Genomic DNA, 16,711 nt, shown 5'->3' with positions numbered 1-16,711 from the left:
TTCCTGCTGGATATATCCAAAGATGCACTATTGAAAATGCCCCTCTAAGTATTCATGGACTTGCCCTAGGAAAGTATACAGAAAAAACAAGCAAACCCTGAATCAAGCTTTCTGATTATGTTCAGGTTTCTTGATTTTTGGTGATTTGTTGGTTCTTTTCAAAAGTGAATGTGTGTGAAATTGAATTAAAACGTAAAATTGGTTTGACATGCATCAATCAACTTTGTGAGTATAGTGTTATAAAGAATGTTTTGGGTGAGAAAATATATTTTTTTATATATCTAAAAGAGCTTTAATAAAATTACTTCAGGATTTTGTGTGTAAAAGTATATGGGGTATTAACACATGTACTGTCCTGGAATGCATACATGTTCAGGGGGGAAGTTGTGTAAAACCTGGGGTGAGTCATTAAAAGTCCTAATTTGGGAGCCTGATTAGCAGTAATAATGCAAGATTATCACTAGGGGTCATTGTAGCCATATTTTCACCTGGGGTCATAAAAGCACCATTGACTAGAGATCTTTCCTGCTCTCTCTAGACACCAAGGATCCCTGGTAAAGCTGGGGATAAGATCAGGGATATTGCAGGTAGGACCTGGAGTGGTTTGTTTATGACATGGGAGTGAGTGTGTATGTGTGTGTGGGAGGGAGGGAGTGTTAGACGGGAGTCTTCTTTTTGGAGACCTTTAGAGGGGATTAGCTGTATTCCACAGGAAAACAGTTGTGTTTGGGGAGATCGTATGTGTTTAGGGGAGAAGGAGGGTATTCAAATGTTTTGTTGGAGAGATCTAGTAGATCAGATATCTGAATGTAAACCGCTTTGAATAGAAGTGGTATATAAGAAATGTAAATACATATAAATATCATGGGGATTGATCATTATCTGGGCTCTGGCTATGTGGGAGTAGTGATTTTAAAAAGTTATATCAACTCTTATGTATGTGGGAGTGGAGGAGGGGAGGGCCTTGTTCATCTGGCATCCAGTGACTGCTGCAGAATATGGTTCAGTATTAGAACATGGGTGAATATGGATAATTTCCTAAAAGAGAAGTCCATAGGCCATTATTGAGATGGTTTGGGGAAATCTACTGCTTATTCCTAGGATAAGCAGCATAAAGTCTGTTTTACTACTTGGGATATAACTAGGTACTTGGGACCTGGGTTGGCCACTGTTAGAAATAGGATAATGAGCTTTATGGACCTTCGGTCTGTCCTAGTTTGTCAATTTTTATGTTCTTATATGTTATGTGATGGAATTCTGATTATATGAAAATAAAGACTGAATTAGTATGCCTTCATTTTATTTTTAGATTTTCCTCTTTCAGCTATTTTCAGATGAATTATCAGTCCCTCTTGATGTACATAAATTGCCATTTTACAAATATTATAAACACTTGAAAAATTAAGGACCTTATTCAAGAAAGAGATTTTCCACTGGCACCGAATGTGTAAATAGAAGAAAAAGTTCTAAGACTCTAAACACAAGTTGCTGAAAATATAACCTTCCATTTTTTTGTTTGCAGGGTCAGAGAGTTGAAAATCTAGGGCACCCCTTAAGGCCATGGTTCGTGTCAGTACATCTTCAAGGCCCTTCAGAAGCTGCACTGAAAGGTAATGTCAATATTTTACTTCAAATAGTTCTGCAGTTACAAAGAACAGCAGTAGAAATTATTGATCTAAATGTTTCAGCTGATGAAAACTGACTTTAGTATGCAGCACCTAACATGCAACCATGACATGTGTGTTAGAATATAGAATGCTTTGGAATATGTTTCTTCTTGGTATTCCCAATCAGTTCAATTTCTAATTATAACATAAAAAGCTTGGAGCAGGCAACTCCATTTTGTACTCTGTTATGACATGCCTTGCAAAGTCTAATCATAGATATTTGGCATTTAAGCACCGGGTACAAAAGGTACCTTTCCATCCCCTCCTCTTTCATGAGTCTATTTTATGGATAATTATTTTTCTATTTGCACCAAATTTATCCCCTCTTTTACAAAAGTGTAGCGCGGTTTTTAGTGTCGGCCATGGCGGAAACAGCTCCTACTTAGGAGCTGTTACCACCATGGCCAGTGATAAAAGCCACACTAAGTTTTTGTAAAAGGGGGGGTGTTAAAGTACATGTAAACCCCCCCAAAAAACCTAAGCATTTTCAACACTTAGGGCCAGGGCAGGATTAATTCGTCGAGGGCCCTAGGGCTCCTTTTACGAAGGTGCGCTACGGTTTTTAGCGCACGCACAAAATTACCGCAAGCTATAGTGTGCGGTAGCCGAAAAATCTACTGCCTCCTAAAAAGGAGGCGGTAGTGGCTAGCACGCTCAGGAATTTAACGCGCACTATTGCGCACGTTAAGGCCCTAGTGCACCTTTGTAAAAGGAGTCCTTAGAGAAATGCATATAAAATAGCATTATTTTTATAGAATATGGGAGTAATAATCAAAAAAAAAATAAATCTGAAAAGTGTCCTAAGTGGCTACTTGGACGATCAAAAAGCCTGATCGTCCAAGTACCCATAACCAAAGCTGTTTTTTAGACATATCTAAAACCAACTTAGGCCTTTCCCCTGCCTCTAAACGCACAGAGAGAAAAAAGGTGTGTTTAGAGGAGGGGAAAGGGCGGGCAGTGGGCGGGAGGTGGGCCGACCTACACCTAGGCGTACAATAGGTATAACCAATACAGTTTAGTCAGCACTTAGACCTTTTTCACTTAGACAAAATAAAACCAGGTCTAAGTGCCGAAAAACGGGCTGCTGAGCTGATGGCCGTTGGCGCCATCAGTTCAGCGGCTCGGCAACCTAACCATCGCGGCAGGAGAGATGCCTCATCTCCCCTACCGTGATGCCATCCCTCTTCTACCCGAACTGCCGCGACCCCATGCTGAGCAAACAAAAATATTTGCATCCTGCAATTCATAAAGCTAGTTGTAGATCAGCACTTATATTTCATATAAAATGAATGAGTCTCCGTATCCTTTTTTTGCACGTGCAAAGTTCTTGCTGACATCACCAACATCACGACCCTCCTCTACTGGAGAATTGCGTCCAGGACCTGGCAACTAAACTCTCAATGCCAAAAATGCAAGGTCATGCACCCTTGGCAACAAAATCCATGTAAGACTTACACTCTTAATGGTGAGATCCTGGAGAGAAACTGTAGCGGGAACGAGACTTTAGGGGTGATCATCAGTGCGGACAGGAAGACTGCAACTCAGGTGGAGAAAGCTTCATCTAAAGCCAGATAAATCATGGGTTGCATACGAAGGAGTTTCGTTAGCCGTAAGCCCGAAGTCCTAATGCCTTATATAGGTCCATGGTGAGACCCATCTGGAATTACTGTGTACAATTCTGGAGACCACATTACCGCAAAGATGTGCTGAGACTTGAATCGGTCCAGCGAATGGCCACACGGATGGTCACGGGGCTCAGGGATCTCCCGTATGAGGAACGGCTGAATAAATTGCAGCTCTAACTCCCTAGAGGAACGCAGGGAGAGGGGGGACATGATAGAGACATTCAAGTACCTCACACGCCGTATAGAGGTGGGGGAGGATATCTTCTTCTTCAAGGAGCCCACGTCAACACGAGGGCATCCATGGAAAATCAGGGGAGAGGACATTGTCATGGCGACCACCAGGAAATACTTCTTCACCGAGAGGGTGGTGGATCGATGTGAATGGTCTTCCGATGCAGGTGATTGAGGCCAGCAGTGTGCCTGATTTTAAAGCTAAATGGGATCGAAAGGTGGGATCTCTTCGCAAGGGAGGTAGGGGAGGGTCATTGGTGTGGGCAGACTTGATGGGCCTTGGCCCTTATCTGCCGTCACTTTCTATGTTTCTATAGTAACATCTGGAACAGAGCAGAGAAAGTGCACAGAAGTTGCTCGAACTATGGCATACTAAGGCATAAAGATAAAAACACTTGTTGATACTTCAATCACCATTTCGCTTACTTAAGTAAACTCTAAAACAGTAAAACCCTCATTTTATAAGCCCTATTCATATTTGACAGATGCGAAAAAATGACATCTTACAAGGGCCAGATTCTTAAAACTCACCATGCATTTAACGATGTTCACTAAACAGGTTTCTGGACCTCCCATGACTTAAGCCCCACCTGATACAAGGACTGCCTACATCTCACAAGCCCCCCTACTTCTCCATCTGAAAGGTAGCCCTCGCCTACCAAAGGGTACCATTGGTGGTCTGGGGAGAGGGTCTTCTGAGGGTTCAGATGGTCTTCAAGCAGAAGTGAAGCCCAGTTGATCCTTCCCAGTCTTGCACTGGTTTCAAAATGACACCCCTAGTGGTAGTCTCACATGACTACCACTAGGGGGTCATACTTCCATATAAGAAAATATATGGAGATTTGAACTCTAGAGGTTGTCGCACCATTTTGAAGCTGGAGTAGAACTAAGCATGACTGAAGTCCCCCCTAGACCGCCTGAAGACCCCAGAGTCCCTGGATTCACCAATGATATTAAGGTAACTTTTGGGGAGGGTGAGACTACTTTCAGGTGGGGGAATAGGAGGATGGAGAGTGCTTGTGCTTCTGTGGAGGTGGGCATGCCTTGTGCTGAGGTGGACTTAAATTGGGGGGTGGATGCACGGGGGACCCTGATCTAATAGTTAGGAGCATCAGACCATGGCTTTGCCTGATGCTACCAGGCCATGGGAATAACACTGGCTGTGAGGTGACTTGCAAGCAGTGTTACTCTCTTGCTCTGGGATTAAGCAACCTAAAGTATCAGGATCTCACAAGTTGCTCAGTTACCACACCTTGATGAATTCCCCCCTCAGGGTCATATTTACTACTATGCACTAAGTGTGAGCTGACTGTTAGTGCTGTCCCATACAAATGGCTGCTAAACACGGCCAGAAAACAACAAACAGACTGCAGACAATGTACAAGATGCAGGCGTTGTTTATTAGTAAATGCAGTAACATATACAACCTTATAGCCAACCAAGGGACCCAACACGGTCCGTGTTTCGGATGACACGCCTTCCTCAGGGGTCCATGGTGGTTAAGGTATAAAGCAAACACACGCCAATCACGATCAAATGGGGTCAAGCAAGTCTTTTTTACCATTGTGTAAGACTTGCTTGACCCCATTTGATCGTGATTGGCGTGTGTTTGCTTTATACCTTAACCACCATGGACCCCTGAGGAAGGCGTGTCATCCGAAACACGGACCGTGTCGGGTCCCTTGGTTGGCTATAAGGTTGTATATGTTACTGCATTTACTAATAAACAACGCCTGCATCTTGTACATTGTCTGCAGTCTGTTTGTTGTTTTCTGGTTGCTGTTGTTTACTGCAGACTACGTTGGATTTTCTTTCTCCCTTTTGTGCTAAACACGGCCAGCATCCTAAACATCTTATACTTATTGCAGGAGTGGGTGGGATATGGGCAGAGATTGGATATGGACTGCAAAGCCAAGAAATTTGGTCATATTACCCCTGTTCTTTTGTGCATTCACTGATTGCCTGCATAATACCAAATTAAACCCAGTTCCTAATGCTCCCAGGGCTGATTTAAAAGGTACCAGGGCTGCTTAAACCCTCTCTGATTGTAGCCCCCAGATTCAAACCCTCTCTGATTGTAGCCCCCTTCAATCATAGCACTCTGTCTCTATTCCAGCACCCCCCTAAGATCATTCTTTAATTGAACCCTCCAAGGCATTCTTGATCAGACCTCTATCCTGAAGCTGCCCTTTGTCCCCTCCCCCAAGGCATCCTCTTCACCCTGAGCCATGCCTGAGCCGCTGCTTTTTAACTTGCATGTCAGACCAGTACTTGACATCGTTTCGACACACAGAATTAAGATCCATCCCTTCGCTGATGATATCCAGCTTTACTTTCTGTTGGGATAACACCAGGACAATGAAATAAAAAAAACTACAATGCTGCCTATTTGAAATCAATCTGGATAACTGTAAACAAGACTACAATTAAATACATCCAAAACTGAACTACTCTGGATTCATAAGAAGAGTTGTGCCAACCCTCGTCCTTCCTTCTCCTAAGGCAAAGCAACCCTAATAGCTAAGGACCAAGTCTGCAGCTTTGGAGTAATACTTGACTCAAGTCCTAAATCCCAAGTAGTATTAACCTCATTGTACTTCTTAACGCCAGTTATGGACAATTTGCATGTACTTTTCCTAGACAGATTTTATACAACTACTTTATGCCTTTGTCCTTTCCCGCGTAGACTACTGCAATGCATTATTTGCTGGCCTGTCTACATAGAACCTACTATGATTACAACACCTACAACAGTTCATCTACTGAAAACTCTGAAAATCCATGATCCCATCACCCTAGTGCTGGCCTTAGGCATACTGACTGCCTATTCATAATCACTATATCTTCAAAGCCCTGCCACTAGCCTACAAATTCTTTGAAAAAATGGTCCCAGCTTATATGTCAGGGAAACTAACATCCTATATTTCAAACCGACCTTTAAGATCACAAGGCAAAAAAGACTGTCTACAATATGCCTTCAGCAAAAACCCTTCAGTTCAAACAAACCCGCAGACAAGCCTATTTCCATTTCTTACTCAGAGTATGGAACCAAGTCCTGCCATCTATCAGATCATTGAAAGGAACATTAAATTTTAGGAAAGTAGTGAAAACCCATCTTTTTACTTAATGCTGTCCATGAAGACAGCTCCTTTTTCCAAACAAACTCTAATAAGGCTCTCCATATCTGCTAACTGGAGAACCATCTCCATTGACTCATGAGCTGTTGTCAAAATTGTCTTGTTGTTGTAAGAAGTCTCAACTTGTATGTTAATTTTGTCTAGCTGTCCTACAACAGTATGAAGTCTATGCCCCTATGTTAAAATTGTCTTATCATCATCTGAAGTCCTTACTCAGACTATCTTATTACTGTCCTATATTATATATGTAAACTTGCAACCTGTTCTGGGTTCTTATGGGAGGATAGGCTATAAAACTGAATGACTAATTAAATAAATAAAATCTTCAGGGTCATTACCTGGAGGTCCAGTAGTTGCTGGTCAAGAGCGATCCATCTTCGCTCCTGCCCAACCAGTGCATATCCAAAATGGGGCCCCTACAGTACCTTTTACCACACCTTGAAAACTTCACCCGTAAGTTTGTCTATCTCCAAGTTGAATTCATTGATTGCATGTTATGCTTACATTTGATTATTTTACTATTGTTATGCCGTTAACACAATGTAAGCTGTTTATGTTAGCCTTGAGGGAATCTCTTTATAAAGGTGGTTAATAAATCCAAAATCTCAATAAATATATAAAATAAGAAAATGACAGCTATTCACTCCAATGTTTTGCTGTAAAGATAGCGAGGGGCTGGGAAAAAGCAGCAGTTGTAAACTGGGTATGGGAGAAGGAGTGCAGGTAGGAATACTTCAGTGACAGCTCTTGCCCAGGCTTACGATATGGCATCTCGAGAATGTTTAAATTTGATATTCATGAGTGTAATAAATGTTATTAGAAGTGGAGGGGCATTTTCTTTCTTTCTTTCTTTCTTTTTAAAAAATCTTTATTCATTTTAAAACATAAAGAAAGTGCATACAAAAATAGAACAATTGGCACCAAATAACAGCACTTATTATTAACAAATAATAATATAGACATCTTTCCCCCCCTCCTCTCCACCTTCCCTCCCAATCTAGATGTGTGTAAAACTCAATAAAATGGAAGGCTTGGACTATTAATCGGTGGATACAAAATTTGCTAAGGGTCCGCAAATCTCATTGAAGTTGTTACCATAACCCTTTGTTTCCGAATTCATACATTCATATCGATAACTTAAGCACAGGGATTCCCACCAAAAGGTGTGAATCAGTCTATCACAATTCTTCCAGTTTTTTGTGATCATTTGTATAGCAATCTCAGTGATTACAAGAAGTAATCTATTATTAGCTGCAGAAATTAGAGACTTGGGTTATAATATAGTTCCAAAGAGAACCATATCGTATGACATAGGAATGGAGGTACCCAATATCCTATTAATTGTAACCCATATCAACTTTCAGAAGCCTGATATTAAGGGGCAAAAGTACAACATGTGATCCAGCGTGCTTATATCAAGATGACAATGCCAGTATCTATTAGACTTTGAACTATCTAATTTTTGCAAACGAACAGGGGTCCAAAAAATCCTATATAACAGAAAAACCAGGTTTGTCTCATAGATGCTGGCGCTGTACATCTCATCCTCCAAGACCAAATCCGTGGCCATTGAGCAGCAGAAATCTTTTGCTTTATCTCAATATTCCAAATATCCCTTAGGCATGTTTTTGGTTTCTTATTCAAATATTCTGAAATTAATTTATACCACTTGGCTGCCTGATACCCTAGCAAATCTATCTGGAAACATAGGCACGGCAAGCTATATTGATTTGTTAAATTTTGCCAATCAGGGAACCCCTTCTGAATGGCCTACTTCAACTGCAACCACTTATATGCTTGAGACTTTGTAATACCGAATATTTGTTGCAGTCATGAAAAATCAAGAAGTTTTCCATTTGATAATACATCTAATGTTCATATGCCTGCCTTAGACTCGCCATTGTGAATCTTGGAGTTCAACCATAAGGACTGACATGGTTGTAGCACTGGTATAGGTGTTAGATTGTTAATGAATTTTAAAGTTTTCCATGTATCAAATACAATGCAATACAATGCAACCAAAAGGAACACAAGGAAAGCCAAAAGGAGTGCCACCGAGTGGTTAGGAGAGCAAAGAGGGAATATGAAGAGAGACTAGCGGGAGAGGCAAAAAATTTCAAATCATTCTTCAGGTACGTAAAGGGAAAGCAACCAGCGAGGGAGGAAGTGGGGCCCTTGGATGATGGGGATAGAAAGGGAGTATTGAGGGAGGAAAAAGAAATAGCGGACAAGTTAAACGACTTCTTTACGTCGGTCTTCACGAGGGAGGACACATCCAACATTCCGGAACCAGAGGAAATAGAAAATGGAGATCAAGATAGCAAGCTGGTCCAATTAGAGGTGAGCCAGGAGGAGGTCCTCCAGGCAGATAGACAAGCTAAAGAGCGACAAGTCGCCCAGGCCCGGACGGCATTCACCCAAGGGTGCTCAAGGAATTAAGGAATGAAATAGCAGAGACACTTCAGCAAATATGCAACCTATCCCTAAAAACTGGAGAGATCCCGGAGGACTGGAAAATAGCAAATGTCACGCCCCATCTTCAAGAAGGGTCAAGGGGCGACCCGGGAAACTATAGGCGGTAAGCCTCACATCGGTCCCGGGAAGATGATGGAGGCGCTGATCAAGGACAGCATCTGTGACCATATCGAAAAAAAATGGACAGCTAAGGTCGAGCCAGCATGGGTTCTTGCAAGGGTAGGTCGTGCCTCACAAACTTATTGTACTTCTTGAGGGGGTAAATAACCAGGTGGACAAAGGTGAACCCATAGACATAATCTACCTAGACTTCCAAAAAAGCCTTCGATAAGGTACCACATGAGCGGTTGCTCAAGAAGCTATGGAATCACGGGGTGCGAGGGGAGGTCCACCGATGGATCAAAAACTGGCTGGCAGACAGGAAGCAGAGGGTTGGTGTAAAGGGCCACTACTCGGACTGGCAAGGGGTCACGAGCGGGGTTCCTCAAGGGTCAGTGCTGGGACCGCTCCTGTTTAACATATTCATTGACGACCTGAGGCGGGAACAAAATGCGAGGTCATCAAATTCGCAGATGACACCAAACTATTCAGCAAGGTTGAAACCACGGTAGACTGCGAGAATCTCCAAAGGGATCTTACGACATTGGAAGAATGGCGATAAAAGTGGCAAATGAGCTTCAATGTAGGGAAACTGCAAGGTCATGCATATAGGGAGAAGGAACCCGATGTTCACTTACAAAATGGGGGGATCAATGCTAGGGGTCAGTAACCTTGAAAGAGACCTGGGAGTGATTGGTAGACACAACACTGAAGGCGTCGGCACAATGCGCCACAGCCTCGAGGAAAGCAAATCAAATGTTAGGTATCATTAAGAAGGGTATCTCGACCAGAACGAAGGAAGTCATCCTGCCACTGTACCGGGCTATGGTGCGCCCGCACCTGGAATACTGTGTACAGTACTGGTCACCGTACCTCAAAAAGGACATGGCAATGCTTGAGAGAGTCCCAGAGAAGAGCAACTAAACTGATTAAGGGTATGGAAAACCTTACATACACTGACAGACTGAAGAAGCTGGGGTTGTTCTCCCTGGAAAAGCGGAGACCTCAGAGGAGATATGATAGAGACCTTCAAGATCCTGAGGGGCATCGAAAAGGTTGACAAGGATAGATTTTTCAATTTGAAAGAAACCATCAAGAACAAGGGGTCACTCGATGAAATTGAAGGGGGACAGGTTTAAAACAAACGCAAGGAAATTCTTCTTCACACAGAGGGTGGTGGACACATGGAACACCCTTCCGGAGGCCGTGATAAGAAATAGCACAGTACAGGGTTTCAAGGATGACCTGGATAGGTTCCTGGAGGACAAAGGGATTGAGGGGTACAGATAAGAGCAGTGGAAAGTTTAGAGATAAGTGTTGAGGTAGGCATAAAATTAGTCAAAGGACCGCAGATCAGGCAATATGCCTGATGGGCCACCGCGTGAGCGGACCGCCGGGCTAGATGGACCTCTGGTCTGCCCCGGCGGAGGCGACTACTTATGTACTTATGTACTTTTGTACTTAATCTTGGCAATTTAATACTCAATATATGGCACAATCTTAAAGGGGACAAGAGTTGATGTTCTAAAATCAGCAAGTCCGGAAGATGCTCCACGACTTCAGGAAGGATCCAATACATACCCTGCCACATTATGAAAGCTTGATGGTATCTATAAAAATTTGGAAAATTTACCTCACCCGCCACAATTGGTTTTTGCAAAGATACTAAAGCAAATTCTAGTAGTTTTACCAAGCCAACCTAATTTAGTAAGAATACTATTTAATTTTTTATAGAAGGACACTTGAAAATAAATCAGCAACATATTCATTTGGTAGCAAACTACAGGCAAAATTATCATTTTAATAGTTTGGACTCTCTCCCACCAAGAGGGGCATTTTCAATATGATGTCTAAATCCAAGATTAGACAGTTTGGGAAAAAACATCCAAATATCCAGTAGAGAAAATAGCCATTGTCAATTCAGAAAAACATCTATCTTTTTTTTTTTATGGCCATTTCACAGATGTGTTTGTCCTCAATATGTCATTCTGAACCATTTTTTAACCCCCCCCCCCCCTCCAAATATCCAAATGAAAATCATACAAAAATGAGCTATTGGGACATAGGAGGAAGTCAGAATGTCCACACAGACATCCCAGCAGAGCAGTGGAGCACCCTAGGGGGCACTGCAGTGAACGTCACATAAAAGGTCCTAGGTACACGTCTCATCAGAACCTCCTTGCATTTTATGGTGAGCACTCCAAAACTCACCTAAATCCAACTATAAACTACCCCAATAGCTCTTATGCCTGCTGCGGGTGTTACCTATATTTATTTATTTAATACATTTATATACCGCTTTAAGTTTAGGCAGTTTCCAGTATCAAAACAAGCATAAAATTCCATAAAATAGACAGACATAACATCACACATTATCCACATGCCAATAAGTACATGAACAAACCATAATTCACAGTTCACGTACATTTTGCCCTAATAGGAGAAGAAAGTAGTTGCTTCCAATATGATACTATTATGCATTTAGCAGATGCCCAGCCTAAACGTTTTGCTGTCTGTTGCTATTGCAAACCTTGATCATTGTAAAGTCCCAACAAGCATGATTATGGTATAAGAGCAAGAGAAGTCGTCAAAATCTTTGAATGCTCTACCCCCACCCCTTTCCAAAATTGTTATACGAGTCACTCACAGGTTCACCACATATGCAGGAATGAGCCTACTCCTTGAACACAAAACCAATATGTATCATAAGTAGCTGGAAATATTTTTCTCAAATGTGTTGGAGTGTAGCACCATCGTGTAAGCACTTTATAAACATTTTCTTGTAAAAAACACATTTAGAAAAATTTTTTTTGTTTATCTTCATCAATAAATCTTGACCCACTTTTGAATAAGGAAAAAAAGATCTTGTTCCCATTAGTCATAAATGGATGCACTATGTTTTCCAGATCTGTAAGGGGCTTATAAAGTAGTGAGAGAGGCCTTGGCAATCTACCTATAGCCAACCACATATTTTCCCAATGATCAGCTAGCACTGGGTTCTCCCTTTACCAACCCTGAGAGGCAAGGAAATGATGCATTTAAAGATAGATGTAGTAATCAAAAGACCCCCAAGGTATAACAATATCGAAAGGACTGTAAATTCCATTAAGGCTCCCCATTCCAGAAAATGATGGAATCTACATAATCCTTTATTCGCTCACCTGCGGAAAAATGGCCTGCTCACTTCCAGCACCAAATCAGGGTTCATTACATGATAGTGTAGACATCTCCTCCTGATGCCCCTCACCATTTATGAAGGGCAGTCCACGACTCGTAACAAATGCAACATAAATGGATTTTCCAGACAGAGGGAGATATCCCTCAATTGGGGCAAGGGTCTCCTCAAGTGGTGAAGCAAAATAAAAGGATAAAACCCCTGCTCCAACCAAACACTAGATTTTCTCATCCCAAACTCCCAGTCCACTAAAAATCATAACTGAGCTGCCCAATAATACCACTAAATATTTGGGACTTTCCTGCCCTCTTGTATAGGACCCTCAGGAATAACCTAGGGTGTTTATCATCCCCTATAAATATAAGGAAGGCCCATTGCACCTATTTTAATACCCTTTGTGGGATCTGAAGTGGCAATACCTGAAATAGAAACAATAAGTGGGGCAAAACATTCATTGTTATATAGCCCCACCAAGAAATCCAAAGACCCTTCCATTTAGGCCCTAAATAGTTGTGTTACTAATTTTGAGTAATTGTAACCATATAATAACTTAAGGTCCTGGTGCCACAGAACCCACAAATAGCATATAATTCTTGGAGCCAGTTTAAATGGAAATAAGAACATAAGAACATAAGAACATAAGCAGTGCCTCCGCCGGGTCAGACCACAGGTCCATCCTGCCCAGCAGTCCGCTCCCGCGGCGGCCCAAACAGGTCACGACCTGTCTAAATCACCAGAAGGGGCCCCCATGCCACCTCGGTTTCCTAATTGAGTCCTATCTTCCCATCAAGTCCTAGCCCTCCTGTCTTGCACCTGCACGACCTGGTTGGGTTTCTATATTTATTTTCTGGTTAGCTTTCTCAGTATCCCATGATCCCTTTATCCCTCAGGAATCCATCCAGTCTCTGTTTGAATCCCTGTACCGTACTCTGCCTGATCACTTCCTCCGGTAGTGCATTCCAAGTGTCCACGACCCTCTGGGTGAAAAAAAACTTCCTTGCATTCGTTCTGAACCTATCTCCCTTCAGTTTCTCCGAGTGCCCCCTCGTACCTGTTGTCCCCTTCAGCCTGAAGAATCTGTCCCTATCCACCCTCTCTATGCCCCTCATGATCTTGAAGGTCTCTATCATATCACCCCTGAGCCTCCTTTTTTCCAGAGAGAAGAGCCCCAGCCTATCCAACCTCTTAGCATATGAGTAGTGTTCCAGCCCTCTTACCAGTTTCGTTGCTCTCCTTTGGACTCTCTCAAGTACCTCCATGTCTTTCTTGAGGTACGGCGACCAATATTGAACGCAGTATTCCAGATGCGGACGCACCATCGCTCGATACAGTGGCATGATGACTTCCCGCGTCCTGGTAGTTATGCCCCTCTTTATGATGCCCAGCATCCTGTTGGCTTTTTTTGAGGCCGCTGCACACTGTGCAGATGGCTTCAGTGATGCATCCACCAGCACACCCAAGTCTCTCTCAAGATTGCTTTCTCCCAACAATGCCCCCCCCCAATTTGTAGTTGAACAACGGGTTCTTTTTCCCTATATGCATGACCTTGCATTTTTCCACGTTAAAGCGCATTTGCCATTTGTTTGCCCAGTCTTCCAGCTTGTCTAGGTCCCTTTGCAGGTCCTCACACTCCTCCCTGGAGTTAACTCTGCCGCACAGTTTCGTATCGTCTGCAAATTTTATAACCTCGCACTTCGCCTCTTTTTCCAGGTCATTGATAAATATGTTGAAGAGTAACGGCCCCAGCACCGATCCCTGTGGCACACCGCTCGTGACTCCCCACCAGTCAGAATATTGGCCCTTTACTCCGACCCTCTGCAGTCTACCCGACAGCCAGTGCTCGATCCATCTGTGCACATCCCCTCCCACCCCGTGATTCCACAGTTTCCTAAGCAGCCTTTCATGTGGTACCTTGTCGAAAGCCTTTTGAAAATCGAGGTAAATGATGTCGATGGGTTCCCCATTGTCCACCCGACTGCTTATTCCCTCAAAGAAGTACAGAAGGTTCGTTAGGCACGACCTTCCCTTACAGAATCCGTGCTGGCTTGTTCTCAGTAGGCCATTTCTCTCAATGTGCTCGCAAATGCCGTCTTTTATCATAGCTTCCACCATCTTCCCTATAATTGAAGTCAGGCTCACCGGTCTGTAGTTCCTTCAAAAAAAGTTCCCCTATTTCTGTAGTATTCAATCCCATTAGCACAGATTTCCCCATGTTAATTTTGAAACCCGATACTGCTCCAATGGTTCTAAACTCTCTAATGAGTACTGGTAAGGTTGATCGTGGCCGATGTACATATACTAAAATGTTGTCTGCAAATAATGCCATCTTATGTGTCTCCCTCCCCCCCCCCACACACACACACACACACTTGCAAGGTGCTCGATATACAAAGCAAAAGGGAGAGGAGACAGGGAATTTCCCTGTCTAGTACCCTTTCTATTAAGAAAGCAGCCGTATACTGCCCATTAACTCTGATCCTCGCTTGATGGGAGCCATACATCACTTTAAGGCCTGTACAAAACTTGTCTCCCTTTCTGCACCTGCCAAGGAAAACCCAGTTTACCCTATCAAAAGCCTTTTCGGCATCGATGGCAAGCAAAACAGCATCTGCCCAGGTGTGCTGGGCCTCCCAAACCAGATGCAATGTACAATGAATATTATCCCCCATCCTCTCCTGCAGATAAGCAATTTGGATGTTTTAGCAAACAAATGGCTCCTTTTACAAAGCCGCAATAGCCTTTTTTTTTTATTGCCAGCCATAGTGTATTAGCTCCAACACTCATAGAATTCCTATGAGCATCAGAGATAATACTGCTGTGGCCGGCGATAAAAAAAAAAAAAAGCGACTTCATAAAAGGGGGAAAAAATGTCCAAATGTGACTTTATGCCATTTTTTAGATAGTTTTCACTTTTTAAAATGAGCCCCATAATAATGTAATAATCACTCTATTGGTTGCCATAGAAAACCATGCAATGTTAAAATATACACTGTACCTCCTGTATTAAAGACAGTATTTCAATTTTCATTTTGTAGGAGACACCTATGTTGAAATACGAGGTGGCTGGGCTAATTTTTCCAATTTGGCAGTCTCCAAATCTGGGTCAAACTGGTATCTCATTTTCAATGTCACCTCTCCACCAGGTAATAATAATCTACATATTTCTTACCAACTTGTATAATGCAAATTACTTGCTTCACAAAATCATTTGTGCTTCATCAGGCAAGAGTGACAATGCATAATTTAAATATGCATCAAGAAATACACATTTTCCTATTGTTAGCTACTATATCACATCCAGGGTACATTATAAGTTGACATTTGAGAGGCTGATTGACTCATTCAAGTGGTACAGTGATAGACAGAAACTGCAACGACTGGGCAGAGTTCTACAGATTTTAGTTACCTCAGGCAGGATTACATAATCTCCAATAGGTGAGTCACCATCTCCTGAATTCTATAAAGGTTACCAAAATTTGCATGCCTAATTTTGGGCATGATTTTGAGATGCGTGTGCAACATAACAAGTCAATTAACACCAATAACTGATGTCAATAAGCATTTATTTGGATTTACACACGCTTCTGTATGCACTCTGGGCTCCGCTTACAAAGCTATGATAGTGAGCTCTGGGGCAGCAAATGTGACACAGCCCATAGAAACTGAATGGGCTGCATCAGATTTGCTGTGCTGGAGTCACTACCACGGCTTTGTAAAAGGGGCCCTCTGTTCTATAAAGTTGTGCACTGAAATTCTCATGTGCAACCCAAAAGGGGGTGTAGCTATGGGACCTGGATGGGCGGGGCAATCCCATTATTTAGTCACGATGTTATAGAATTCCAGAGTTGCACACTCATTTTGCATGCCAGGATTTGTGTCAGTCCACATACACAAAGCTGGTCACAGGAATCAGCACTTGGCACAAAGCTCCTTTATAAAATGCAATTTCAGTGCAAATCTTTCTGGCACCTAATTTTCAGTCCTGTTTACCGAATCAGACCCTACATAAAAATATTAACCTCTTAAGGAACAGAGAGAAAAATGGGTATTAATTGTAGGTAATGATGACCATAAGATAGGTGTTACACTGTAGGAATACAAATACAACAAATGTCTCAGAAAAAAAATGACAAAGATGTTTAAACTTGAAACATTTTTTATTTGGGTAGAACAAAATCTCCAGTCAAAATGTAAGTTTAAAGTACATTCAACTGAATGTTTACACAAATTTACTTTCTAAAGTCCAAAAGTTCTATTTCTGTACTTTCTTCAGAATAAATTCAGAAACTTTATTATAGTAAC

At 42.3% G+C, this 16,711-nt stretch overlaps 1 protein-coding gene across 12 annotated transcripts in view; it reads left to right on the top strand.

Moving 5' to 3' along the window:
* PKHD1 (PKHD1 ciliary IPT domain containing fibrocystin/polyductin) overlaps window positions 1-16,711 on the top strand; it is an 800,857-nt gene that overhangs the window by 731,650 nt on the left and 52,496 nt on the right. For all 12 annotated transcript variants that reach the window (XR_004538726.1, XM_033936724.1, XM_033936722.1 and 9 more), the window contains 2 exons: window positions 1,523-1,610; window positions 15,445-15,552. Coding sequence is in view for 11 of the 12 variants with exons in the window: in XM_033936724.1 (XP_033792615.1) it covers window positions 1,523-1,610; window positions 15,445-15,552 (196 nt within the window). In the remaining variant the exon portion in view is untranslated. Of the gene's footprint in view, window positions 1-1,522; window positions 1,611-15,444; window positions 15,553-16,711 lie in introns of those variants that run through there.

This window comes from Geotrypetes seraphini, chromosome 3 (genome assembly GCF_902459505.1).
Source record: "Geotrypetes seraphini chromosome 3, aGeoSer1.1, whole genome shotgun sequence".
Taxonomy (NCBI): Eukaryota; Metazoa; Chordata; class Amphibia; order Gymnophiona; family Dermophiidae; genus Geotrypetes; species Geotrypetes seraphini.
The sequence above is the reverse complement of the archived record's forward strand: the minus strand, read 5'-3'. Positions and strand labels throughout refer to the sequence as shown.